The 12,837-nt window shown below is 48.7% G+C and overlaps 1 protein-coding gene across 4 annotated transcripts in view; it reads left to right on the plus strand.

Moving 5' to 3' along the window:
* The window catches only part of EGFLAM (EGF like, fibronectin type III and laminin G domains), a 185,776-nt gene extending 179,360 nt beyond the window's left edge, over positions 1-6,416 (plus strand). For all 4 annotated transcript variants that reach the window (XM_078445081.2, XM_078445082.2, XM_078445083.2 and 1 more), the window contains 2 exons: positions 3,668-3,771; positions 4,569-6,416. In XM_078445081.2, the coding sequence (XP_078301207.2) occupies positions 3,668-3,771; positions 4,569-4,723 (259 nt within the window). In that variant the 3' untranslated portion in view covers positions 4,724-6,416. The remainder of the gene's footprint in view (positions 1-3,667; positions 3,772-4,568) is intronic.
* Positions 6,417-12,837: the final 6,421 nt, after the last annotated feature.

Here is a 12,837-nt window from a genome sequence, read left to right on the forward strand (position 1 = left end):
TTAAAAAAATGCAAAAAAAAAATTCACTCTTGCCATGTTAGATGAAGGTTCTAGGAGATGAACTGAACAGAGTCTTTGGGTCAGGTTCCTTGAGCATTTACCGTAGCCCTCCGTGAGGAGGTTGGTGGGTGAGGTCATGAGTAAGGCTTGGGAAACATGGGGCTACCATGATCAGTTTCCGGCTCAGCTCACATGTAGGCTGTGGTGGGAGTAGCCTCGATGGACCCCAGTGTCCTGCCCATTTTGCCTACCTCTGAGCCTGAAAGGATGTGTAAGGATAAAGAGGCAGAGCCGTGCCAACTGCCCGGGGGGTTCAGAAAGCCCTTGAAAAGAGACAGTGATTTTTATGAAGCCCTAGCTCCGACTGGTTGAAAAAAGGAAATGTCTTTCCCATAGTGAGTATTTATAATGTTGATCTCAAATATATTCTAGGATATAAATTTAAATGCTCATAGTTCAACTTCAAGATACTACAATGTAGCTTCTAAGTTCTTCATATTTCTCTCTTTACTCATCTGTAAAAGGGCTCACTCAGAATCATCCAAAGGAATATGAAATACCACATTTGATCCCTTTAACTCCCATCCTGGGAACATCAGAGAACACCTGTTGTTAATTTCCTTGAATCGAGAAGGTTGGTGGAATAGTCAGACATTGTGGAATGATTATTAAATCCTCCAAATTGTTGTGGTTTGATTATGCTCATCAAGATACACACTGGTGGGGATTCTAGGCACTTCCTAGACATCTCAGGGAACAGAGGTCAAGTGACATTCCCAAGACTATACAACTCTCTGTGAGCAGAACCAAAATTAGAATCTTAGATCAAAGCTCTTTCCATCCCACCCCGTGGAGTGGCAGCCCACCCCAGCTAGGATTTCAGATGTTTTAGAGGGTAAGACAGGGCATGTTCCAACAGAAGGACTTTGAATGTCAAAGCACTGAGCTTGGCACCACAAAAATGATTTAGTAGACCTGACTGTTATTATTTTCATCAGTGATATCTCTGCCTGTGGGTCTTAGATTGCAGTGAGGACTGAACAGAAGGAACTAACCAGGAACTGGAGAGATGGGAGGATTCAAGCAGATGTTACAAATTGTGCCCCAGAGGAGCAGATAGGCCTAGAAGGGGTAGTACAACAGATCCAAGCTGGAACTAGGTTACGGCCATGGGTTTCAACTAGACCTAGAAGGGTTGGATGAATACCTTAATTCTCTGAAGCAGGCTTCAGAGTCAGAAATAGAATTAATGAAGAAGAGATCTCCAAGGGGAGCTCTGCTTCCTACATTGTCTTGCTCTGAGTAATCCTGGTCTTGTAGGAATTAATCCTAGCAGAAAAGAGAATGCAAATCTTCATTTGTTAAGGTTCTTCAAGATGCCAGGTGCCTTACATACTTTATCCTGGTCAATTTTCACAGCAACTTGGGTTTTGTGATCTTCGTTTTACAGATGAGAACGATGATGGTATTGGTAAACAATAGCAGCATCTTCCTCTACCACTCTTTGTACAGCAATTACATATCAGGTACCATGCTCCGTGCTTTGCACGTATAATCTCTCATCAGTAGCCTTGTAGGATAGGCATAGTTACTCCCATTTCAGACGAGGATGTTGAAGCTTCACACATTCACTTGTTCATTCATCTACTGCAGTGCTATTCCAGACACATGAGACACATCATCGAATAATACCATCACCCTTGCCTTGATGGTCTTGCGTTCTAACGGGAGGCAGTAGACAATAAGTAATGGACCTAATAGCGAAGTATATTACTTATCATATTAGAAGTCGATACCATGTTTTTTCAAATCTAAGATGCCAGTGATTGTAAGAAGTATCTTCATTTCAGAGATATAACAAAATGAAAAATTCTTAGAACTGATGAAATGAAATAGGAAAAATGGAATTTTTTAGAGTCATGGGGGGGGAAAACGGCAGGTAAGGCAAAGCAAACTACTGTGGGCATTGCCCATCATGGCATTCAGGTGTGAGATCCAAAAAAAGCATATCCAAAACGGGGAGGCAGTATGTGGTATCGAGGGTGAGGACAGAACAGAATTACCTCTAAAGCTAGTTACTAGAAGAGTTGCTACCAAGATGTGAGGCCCAGGCGACAGATTTATATTAGTGTACCCCCAAAACGGAGGTAGAGCCAGGAACCTCTGGAAGGTGAAGGAGGGGCTAAAAGCAGGAAGATCGGTTTTAAAAAATGTACTTGAATTTACTTGAAGAGTTAGACCCCAAACTTCTTTTCTACTTCCCATATTTGGCACACTTCCCTTTGCCTAACCATGGGAAAATAATGAAAGGCAGTTCTTTGGAAGAGTGAAATAAGGGTCTGGAATGAGAGGTACTAGGCATAACTAAATACTGGACCGTATACTGGGCTGGGGACGTGTTCAAGCTCATATATTGAATATTAAGAACCCTGTAATTCTTCCTCCAGTGAGATTACAGAGCGCTGGCAGCCATGCCTATACTCCACAGTAAAGGAAGTAGAAAATTCGCGTGTCCCCCAGGAAAATGATTGAGCCAGATCACAGCACAATGAAGCCCATCACACAGTCAACAGAGCCCATCCTGCACACAGAGCTTCCAATCTGCTTTTTAGTGCTTTTTTTCTTCACTTGACTATGAAGTGGCAGTCAGAAATCACTGGGCATTTGAGAAGAGTCTCCAGTGTAAAAGATGGGTATCACAACAAATTAACATAACAAAGCAATTTGAAGGAAACAGACTTGAATGAAAAAAAAAATGATAAAACATATTACAATTGTCAGAGAGGGAAGAAAGGCTATTAACCCAAGAAACAAGAACAGTTTGCTATAAAAAAGGAACATTAGAAGATCAATAATGAACTCCTTTAAAAAAAAAAAAAAAAGTGCAACCTGTGTTGGTACACCCCCTCCAAAAGCTGTACAAACAGAAGCAGTTTTTTGAAGGTCATGGGACTGGGTAGTTTTGGAAATCAGCTTAGAAAGTGGTTAAAGCCCTTGCCACAGATGAATACCTCCACTCCACTGTGCCCAGAGCCCCTTCTGGGTGACTCTCTAAATCCTTTAGAAACTTCTAAGCTGTTCTTTGTCCTCCCCTAGAGTAATCCTCCCTCTACAATACCTGCTTCATTGGCTTCCCGTTTTGCTTAGAATAGCATTCAAACACATCATGTGCCATCATGTCACGACCACTTCTCCCCTTACACGTTCTTCTCTGGTTCCCGTCAGCAGAGATGCCCTTCATCATCTGCTTCTGGCTGCTCTACTCCCACTTCTGGAATTCTCTATGCTTAATCTGTACCAGTCCCCTGTTTTTTTTCCCGTTGGCATTGCCACTTCCTGCTTGCATTACCCTCCTCCTTCACCTGACCTACCCAGCCTTCGAAACTCAGAATCTCCTCTGAAGCTTTCCCTGACCCTCTCTCCTCCTGTGTAATTGCACAGCATCCTGGCATTCCTCTACTGCAGAGTGGGGGCACGATGTGGTCATTTACAATTTGATTTTTTGTTTGCCTCGGTAGACCATATACTCCTGTAGGCCAGGAATTTTTTGTTCATTTTTGCACCTCTATCATTTAGCATGGCGCCTGGCACAGAGTAGGTACTTGAATACAGTTTTATTAAAATGGAGGGTAATTAAATGAAGCTCCAAAAATCACGGTTTCTACAGGGATAGCCAATCTGGAAAGATAACTGTGGATGACTATGGGGCCAGAACAGGCAAATCACCTGGCATGATGAGGCAGCTCAACATCAATGGAGCTCTGTATGTGGGTAAGTGACCTTTGACCAAGTCTAAATTATGCCAGTGTTTTCTCATTAATCTTCCATTTCTCATGGTGGGGCTCCCCAAAGCGGTGCACTTCACTGGATCAGATACTTAGAAATTGGGAAGCCTGCCAGATATTCTCTTCTTCCATTTTCTGAACTTCTGACTCATCGCTGAGGGGGCAGGAAGCACTTAGATGCTTTTGTGCTTTTGGGCTGAGCCACCAGGAAAACCATGCTTTTCTTGTTTATAGAACAGGAACCTGCTTAATATAGCTCCGAAAGTTCCCTCTGAGGAAGGAGGATCTTTCTTTGGCCCTCTCAGAATTAGAATGAGTGGTGTTTCTGTAAATAGTTTAGAACCTGCTACTGCAGATACAGAAACCTGAAAATACATCTCTATCCATGTAATAGTTCCTAAAAGTGCACTTGATTGAAAGCATTCAATATCAGTGTATTTCTTTCTGTTTAAGATGACATCACATTTACATGTTACATTTTGTTGACATTATATAACATTTCAAATTTTATTGGATACTATTTGGCTGTAAGTGGTCAGTTGGGTCAGAAATCACATGCAGGGAGGGTGTAAATAGCCTCTGGTTGTGTGTCAGATTGATATCAGTCAACCTGTTCCTTCAGGGGTAATCATTAATTGGACAAATGCTGTGCACCGAGCAGTTCAAGGGGCTCATAGCCCTCACTCATCGTGTCAGCCAAGGGACGCCTTGGTCAGTAGACAGGTGTCCTAAAGAGACATCCTCCCCTTTGGCTCACCTCCTCTCCCTCTTGCTTCCTGGCAGGTGGAATGAAGGAAATTGCTCTGCACACTAACAGGCAATACATGCGAGGCCTTGTGGGCTGTATTTCTCATTTTACCCTGTCCACCGATTACCACATTTCCCTCGTGGAAGACGCCGTGGATGGGAAAAACATCAACACTTGTGGAGCCAAGTAACACCAGCTGGCCTTGCCCAAGGGACACAGCCTTCTATCCTGAGAATCCCAGGGGGCCCCGAGCCCCTGCCCGATGCCATACGCAGAGGCACGGGGACCAGGTGTGTTTCCTCTCATCAAGGAGAAAGTACGCCCTGATGAGAAACGAGACCCAAGACAGGAGTCCCTGTGTGGCCTTTCCTGCTGACACTCTGTGGGCCAAACCCAGCGGAATACTCTGTGTAGGAAGCATCGAATTTTCTCCATTGAATGTGTAGGGGCTGCCAGAGATCACACATCAATGCAAATTCCAGAGCCTGTCTGCTGTAGCTCAATGACTGTGTTGTGATTCATAGTGCATAAAAAAAGAAAGAAAAAAAAAATAGAGACCCAAAGGGCCAAAGGGCAGGATTAAAATACTTCCCTCCTTCCCTGACTCATGACACTCTTACTGACAGCAGAATGACCATTTGACCGTGAACCTCGAATTTCTCACCTTGGTCCGAGAATTGTTAGGATTAACCCCTTCCACTCCTCAGTGGCTAGTTCAGTGTGCTCCATTCCATGAAAATAAGGATGAGGGGAGACTAGACATGGAATCACAGTTATAATGCTGCCCCCCCAAGTTTACCTTTAATGGAAAACCCCTACTTTTTATAATGGGAATCTAAGAAAATGGGCACCATGATTTTGTAGCTGTCTTTTTGTATGTGTATATTTTTATAGCTGCAGATTGTCCGCACAGTATACTTTTGCCAGTTGGCGTGGACAACCCTGAATTCTTTGCACACTTCCAAAAATTTTTCTCCCCAAAGAGGCTTGTTTGGGCCCTTTTGGCATCATTTGGAGTGGGATAGGTAGCTTGGGGTGAGCACGTTGGGGAGCTGACCATTCTCTTTTGGTAAACGTTGGCTCAAGGAGATGAATATGAAGCTTCCAAAATAAGCAGATTAAAAGGCACTTACTTGTGTTATTACTGAGGTTGGTCACTGTCATTTTTGTTTCAAGCGAGGGGGGATGTCTGTAGGGAACTTGAATAAAAGAGATGAGAAGGCTAGAACTCTTTCATTCGGTCTGGTATTCATTTGGGGGCGGTGTTACGGATCCTGACAGAGGCGATGTCCACAAAGGAACACTAACACAATTAGTAACGAACCATAGAAATGATCCCTGCAAGTCTTACAGCGCTGTTCTAAGGCTGTTCCGGGCCAGGGGGTGCCCTCAGCATGGTCCGAGTGTCTGGGCAAGAACCAGAGACGCGGGACTGCTTCCTCTGAGCCGTCGGCCATGCCCCAGCGCTGTTCACGCTTGTGACCCTGCAGGCAGCTGGCTCACTGGCACATCTCCAGGATGGGACTTGCTAAGGGAAAGGTGAGATGAACAGTGTCCCCAAAGAGAAGGGAAATATGACCCAACTCGCGTAAGAGCCTATAATTAGTCCGTCATGAATCTCCTCTTACGTGTGCACCATTTGTGCAGCAGAGACTCCGAGATTTGGGCCAAGCCCAGTGTGGGCACTTTACGAATTCTGAAAAATGGGGCGCCGGGGTGGCTCAGGCGATTGAGTGTCCGACTCTTGATTTGACTCAGGTAGTGATCCCAGGGTTGTGGGATCGAGCCCCAAGTTGGGCTCTGCACTGAGCGTGGAGCCTGTGAGAAGAGATTCTCTCTCTCCTCCTCTCTCCTGCCCCCTCCCCTGCTCTCTCTCTCTCTCTCTCTCTCTCTTTCTAAAATAAGAAGAAAAAATTATTCTGAAAATTGAATAAACTAGAGACGTTCACTTTGTGCTTCAGCCTTCTGCTTCCTGCCTTTGGGACCTTTGATGACCAGGACCCTTCCTCCTGGAGGAATAACAGCAATAGAGGTAATAATGACAAGGGTCATAACAGCGACAGTCGTGGCAATTCCTTCTCTCCTATGGAGGTCACCTTGGGAGTACAGTTTGCAGGAAAGCCAAGTGGTAGAAAGTGTGGTCTTGTTTGTTTTGTGCCCTATTTTAGTTAATTGCAAAATCTTCCTGCTAGCGATCAGCTTCGAAAATACAGAATTATCATAGTGTTACATTCTTATATCCTTCAGTCTGTATCCTACACGCTTTTTTGAACTCTGGATTTTCATGTCTTTGCACAATATTTTGTGCCATTTTCTCAGCCCAGAATTCTACATTCCTTAAGCCAACATCTCGGTATTCTCTGTCCCCTTCAGGGAATCGATCAGAAGATGTCTTGGAAAGTGGCGTTTACCACCTCCCAACCACCTTCACCTCAACACCGTTTCCTGGGAGACTGCTAGGACCAGTGTTTCCCAAGATACCATGGGGCTGCTTTCATAGCACAGATGGCCTCCAGCCAAAACAAAACAAAACAAACAAACAAAAACCATTGTTATTTTAGCAAAATATCCAGCTGAGCTGAAGCCACAAGAGTTGTGTTGTAGATGATCTGTTCCCTGCAGGTGTTCTCCAGAGAAAAATGCGATGACTCAGGGGTGAGATCCTGGGAGCCAGTGTGGAAGCTGATAAGAATTGTGAGCTCCCTTTGCCCCCCAGCCCCCACCCTGGGCGGGTCCAGAAGGGATGAGAAAGGGCGACACCGACACCATGGTGGGCTGGGGCAACAGGGATCCTGCTGGCAAGAGGGCACCAGAATAGGGTGGCCCAAAAGGAACTAATCACCTAAGGGCTCAGGATCAGAGAACAGGGTAGGAGACAGTATACCCTAAGCCAAGAGCAAGGCTCTTTCACCCTTTCAGTGAACAAAACCCAGGAGATACCAGATGGGTGGAGGCGGTGGTGGGGATGAAAACTTTGTTCTGAAGCTGAGGACTCGGACTTGGGGTCGGTGGCTGAGACCATCTCAAGCTGGGTCTGTGGGTGCCCCAGTTTCCCCTCCCTCTGTTGTCTACTGCTACAAAAACCTGCACGCCCGGTGGCCACAAAGCCCCAGGGTCATACCCCAGTAAGGACTAATTGCTCTCGTGTATTGAGCGGTCAGCCAGGCAACTCTGCTGATCTCGGCCGGGCTTGGCCAGGTGGTTCTTCTGGTCTCAGCTGGACCTGTTCACTCGGGTGGCGGCTGGCTGATTTAGGATGGCCTTGGCGGGGACGATGAGGTGACTTGGGTCTGCTCCGTGTGGCTCTCATCCCCCCTGTGGGACCAGCGGGTAGGCGGACATGCCCTTCGTACTGGAGGAGAGGGCGAGGAATAAACTGGAGTAAAGGTGGAAGTCCTTCGACAGCCTAGGTTCGGAACTGCCACGGGTCCCTTCTGCCACGTCTTATTAGCCCAAGCCCGTAGATGCGAGAGATGAAGAAAGAGACCACACCTCTGTAGGAGGGAGACAGCTGCTGAGTCACCCAGCAGAGGGCGAGACGCGCAGCCGGGGTGAGGCGGCCCCTGGCCGTGGTTGTCCCCGCGGTGAGGCGGTGGGGACGAGGTCTGTGAAGATGGGGACGAGGTCTGTGAAGATGTCGGTGGCTGGCCCAGGGGCCATCTCTGCCCTTCCTCCAGCCTCACCTGCTGGGCCCTGTTCTCCCTCCTCCTTCCACCTGTTGCCTGGTACTCGGCAGCTATGCTGTTATTCTAAGGAAGGGGAACTAGCAGTGGGACAGGATTTGTGCCATAGCCCTTGGGTAGCGGCTCTGTTGAGAGGGTGTCGAAGAAGCTTCCTGGGCCCGTGGCTCCAGAGAGAGGTTTGCGGAGCCAGGGAGCCGGGAGGTGAACGCAATGCCTGTCCTGCCCGGGAAGGATATCGTGAAGCGTGGATTCCTGAAGATCTTTCATCCCACAATCAGGACCTGAGAAAATTCCCCAGACTTCCATGTGTTCTAAGCAAGGATGGCTGAGGATGGGGTGAGGACAGGGGATGTTCTTGCCTTTCCTATTAAAACTGACTTAGTTTCCTCTAAACCCCGTTGTGGGATTTCTTTCTGGAAGGCCTTGGTGTGGGGGGGCGGGGGGGGGGGGGTCTTGGTCCCTGCAGTGTCCCAGAAGCCCGCGAGTTGCAGCCTGATGACCCTGGCCTGGCGGGCACCACTCCGAATGGCCGCCTGCTCGCCCACCCTCTTATTAGCTCTTCATTTCCGGAGCCGGTGCTGTCCCAGCCTCCAGGCCTGCGCCAACACAAACAGGCCTCGGGTTTCCATACACTGCCCTGGTTCCAGAGGAACCGGTGCTTTCCTTCCGACTTCCCTCCTCGCCTTCCCCTCGCCACCCACCTCATCCCTTCTCCCCCTGGCGAGCAGTCCCGGCCTCCTCCCTGAGTGGGAGGAAGGATCTCGGAAATGTGCCCGGAGCTGGCAGCTCTAGTGCTTTCCACTTGGAGGAAATGCTGCATTTTTCACCTTTAACCCAGAAAAATATGGTTCTCAGAATGCTTGTTTTTAGCACTGTGAGTTCCCAAAGGAAGAAGAATAGAGAGTGGGAGAGGCTCCCAAGCCCTCTCTGCTCTGACAGCCACCCCCCTGCCCCAGAAGGCCGTGCCTCCTCGGATGGGGAGCGCCCGCAGCAGCCTGCAGATGCCCAGCTGCTGGGGAAAATAAAGGCAGAGAATTCCAGCTCCGAGTAGAAAGACGATTAATCTTTTAGGAGAGAGGACTGGACAAAGCATTAGCCCCTCCACACTCCCTTCATGGCCTCTTCTAGCTCTGGCCCGGGCTGGCAGCATCCGGTAGCTGCCGTTGAGGACGGGGGTGGGGGTGTGGGGGTGCCCTGTGCCAGCCCAGACCCTTAGCTGATAAGCATGTGCGATCAGTTTCTCAAAGGTCTTAGTGGAAGTGACAGGTTGTCACTCTGGAAGTTCCAGCTTACAGGTGGCTATGTTCGGGCAACGACACGGACTGGCTTCTGGGATAGCCCCCGTGGGGAACTGCACTCCAGTCTCATGTTCACGTGTTCCATCTTAATGACGGTCCTCCTTTGATGGCGCCCAGAGCGGATGCGCATGGCCTGTTTGGCTTGGCAAGACAAGCTGGCCAGAAAGCCTGGCACCTTGCCCGTGGTCCTTCCATGAGGACACAAGCATGATGCTTCGTTGTGGAACTTTCCTACCCCTTACCCCAACCTGCAGTCAGACAGGACCAGCTCAGCGGCTCCGGGATTCTTCCGCGGCATTCTGCTCTGTCCTCAGGTTAGTTGTCACAGGCAGCATAGTCCCGGGGGTGAGGGGCCAGTGCCCAAGTGTCCACCTGCCGCTTTCCCATCCGAGCCCCGAGTCTGCCTTCTTCCAAAGTTCTCTTCTCTCAAGGACTCCGGTTTGAATAAATGTGAAAGCAGAAACCAGAGCTATTCCATCAGGGTGGGATTCAGGGACCCCCAGGATGCAATGAGGTCTGGGTTTGAAGTTTTTTTTCCCTTCTCACCTCCGCCTCCTCCTCCACAAATAACCTCCAGAACCCGGGGGAGTTGTTGCAAACTATTTCCAAGCAGCAGCGTGCTCCCCGGGGCCCCGGCCAAGAACTGAAAGCACAGGGCAGGCAGCGGAGAAAGCTCGCTGTCTCTCCTCCTCTTCGTGTCTGCCTTTGCAGAGACGTCTTTGGTCCTAGAAAGGCTCCTGGGAGCACTTGTCTTTTCCTGGAAGGATGTGAGAGGAACACTATGTCTCAGTATTTGGGATGAGGTCGCAGCTTTCTATTTGTCTATCTTTATCTTGCTGACCTGCTCACGCTCCAAGTGGCTTACAGAGGCACGGAAATCTCTAAACACGTGGTGCGACCTCCCCCAGTGTCCCAGCTGCCCACCTCCAAGCAAGAGCCCCGCTTGGGGCTATGGCCTCCTTGGACAGCCCAGTTATGGGGCTGTAGCTCCGACTTGGCTGAAAGAGGACTTGGATTGGAATGTCTCTGAGAAGAAAGGCCAGGGGAGCTCAAGAAATTTGCTCAGATATCCTCATTTAGCCACAAAAGTAACAGGCACCGGGCCAGAGGATCAGCTGCAGAAAACCCTGCTAGGCTGCAGGAAAGCAGAGACCAGGTGAAGAGACTAGCAGACCAAGAGAGTGTGGAGGAGAGCGGTATGAGTTCAAGGCTGCCCCGGCTGCGGGCGTCCTGTGTTGTCACTAGCGTCAGCTCCAAAGGGCACCTGGCGAGTGTGGGCGTGATATGGGGGCACTGTCAGAGCAGAAAATGTACCCGCTGTTTGTCCGAGTCACGTTTCCCCAGCCTCACGAATGAAGGAAGCTGGGGGACAGACTGGTCCAGCCCCTCAGGACTGGGGAGGTAAAATGATTTGCCAAGGGTTGGGAGTCTTCTTTACGGTGACAGGACTGCCTCTGGCCTGGCAGCCCGAAGCCCTTGGGGTTTGTTCAGAGGCTTGGGGGCTGTTAGGCTGGAGGGAGGCCAAATGATCTCTTGGGGCCTCACATGCATTGCTTTAGCGCTCGCCTTCGCAGAACGTGCCAACACACGTTTGCTTCATGAGCATTTGCTAAGAATTCCCTTGGTGGGAACCGACCCCTGGATGAGACACGGGTGAGCCTACGAAGGACAGAGAAGACCCAGCTCCTCAGATCCAAGTGTCCCCCAGGGCTGTGGTCTCGTCTGGCACACTCACCGGCCACCTGCTCCTTTGAAGCGGTCAGGAGACTTTCTTCAAGACCCGGTCCCTCCTGTGAGCGCTCCTGATTCGGCTACCCATCGTGGATAATCTTCCTTTCTATGAACACAAGTCAACTGATGGGTAACCTAATCGTGGGAGTGCCATCCTGTCACATTCACACTCCAGGGAGTGAGATTGTAGCAGCCCGTGCACCAGGGGCGAGCATCTTGGGGGCCATCTTAGAATTCTGCTGGCTAGACCCCATCAGCCCTGACTACCGGGCGGTGCTACCTCCCACACAGCGCTTCACCGGAAACCAGATTTGTTTTCCTAAGACACGTTCATGTCATGTGCTCTCTCAGTAAAGAATGCGCCACAGCCTGCCGCGTCCCTAGACAATGAGTCAAAGGCTCCTAGGATAAAGGGACTTCTATTCCCAGAGGGTATCAAAAGATTTCAAAATCCCTGTTTATAGTTCCTGAAAGTCCTGTTTCCCGTGGGTCCAGGGACTCTTACGAATAACGGAGGGCCCGGGATGGGGTTCAGCTGCTGGTGTGGGTGCCCCGAGGACTGGCTAAATTGAGCCAGGCAGCTGCCTTTTCCGACGGCCACCCTGCATGAGCCCTGAGCAGCCCCCACTCCCGAGCTCCCGCTGGCAGCCCTGTCACCTTAGAGGAAGTACCGTGTAAGCAGAACTCTGCGTTAGGTCAGAATCTTCATTAGTTGGTATAAAAGACTACATTTTATGGCATAGAAAAGTTGGGGAGCGCTTGAGTATAATGTGCCAATGGTTCCTAGTGTGAAATCTGAGTGTTGTTTTTCAGTCCCAGCCAAATCAATGCCAGACATCTTTGCCTGGCTTTCGAAGTCATCCATTATTTAATGAAAATATGAATAGTATGAATAAATTACGGACTAAAGGAATTCAATAAGGACTAAGGAATAAGAAATTTAAATAATATTTCCATACGCTAGTGTTACATATCCATGAAAGAACAATGCACATGAATATTCTGATGTGAAAAATGATTTTCAAAATATGTTAAATAAAAGAGGTTTGAAAACAGAATAAACAATATAACCCTTTTATATATGCACGCATATACACGTATATGAAAATGTGTAAATATTTACATATACACATCCACATAGGAAAAATGTCCGAGAGGATAACAGGCAAAGTGTTAAAAATAGCTAATGCTGTATAAGAAGATAGCGATTTTTTTTCCCATTTCCTTTCATTTATTTTCTAGTTTTTCTTCAGTGAGCCAGTAGTAAATATTTATTGTTTTGGCCACTCGAAATTCTACTTCTCTTCTTTTTGGGGGACTCTGTGTGGTTTTTGTAAAAGTGGCTTCTGAACAGAACTTCTGTCCAGCCACATGACCAGCCCATGGACGGACACGTGACACAGGCCAGGCCCACCAGAGTCCTCGCCCATCATGCTGGGAGGCCACTGGAAAAGGCAGTTGCCTGTAAGCTTGGAGGAGCCTGACCCTACGGGCCCAGCTCTCTGGGGTCATCTGACCTGAGAGAAGAAAGTTCTGGATGTAGAGAAGAGACGTGTTAGCCCCAGGTAAAGTGAGGGTCTACAGCCCCGTGT

The sequence above is a fragment of the Panthera onca genome, chromosome A1 (assembly GCF_046562875.1).
Source record: "Panthera onca isolate mPanOnc1 chromosome A1, mPanOnc1 haplotype 2, whole genome shotgun sequence".
NCBI lineage: Eukaryota > Metazoa > Chordata > Mammalia > Carnivora > Felidae > Panthera > Panthera onca.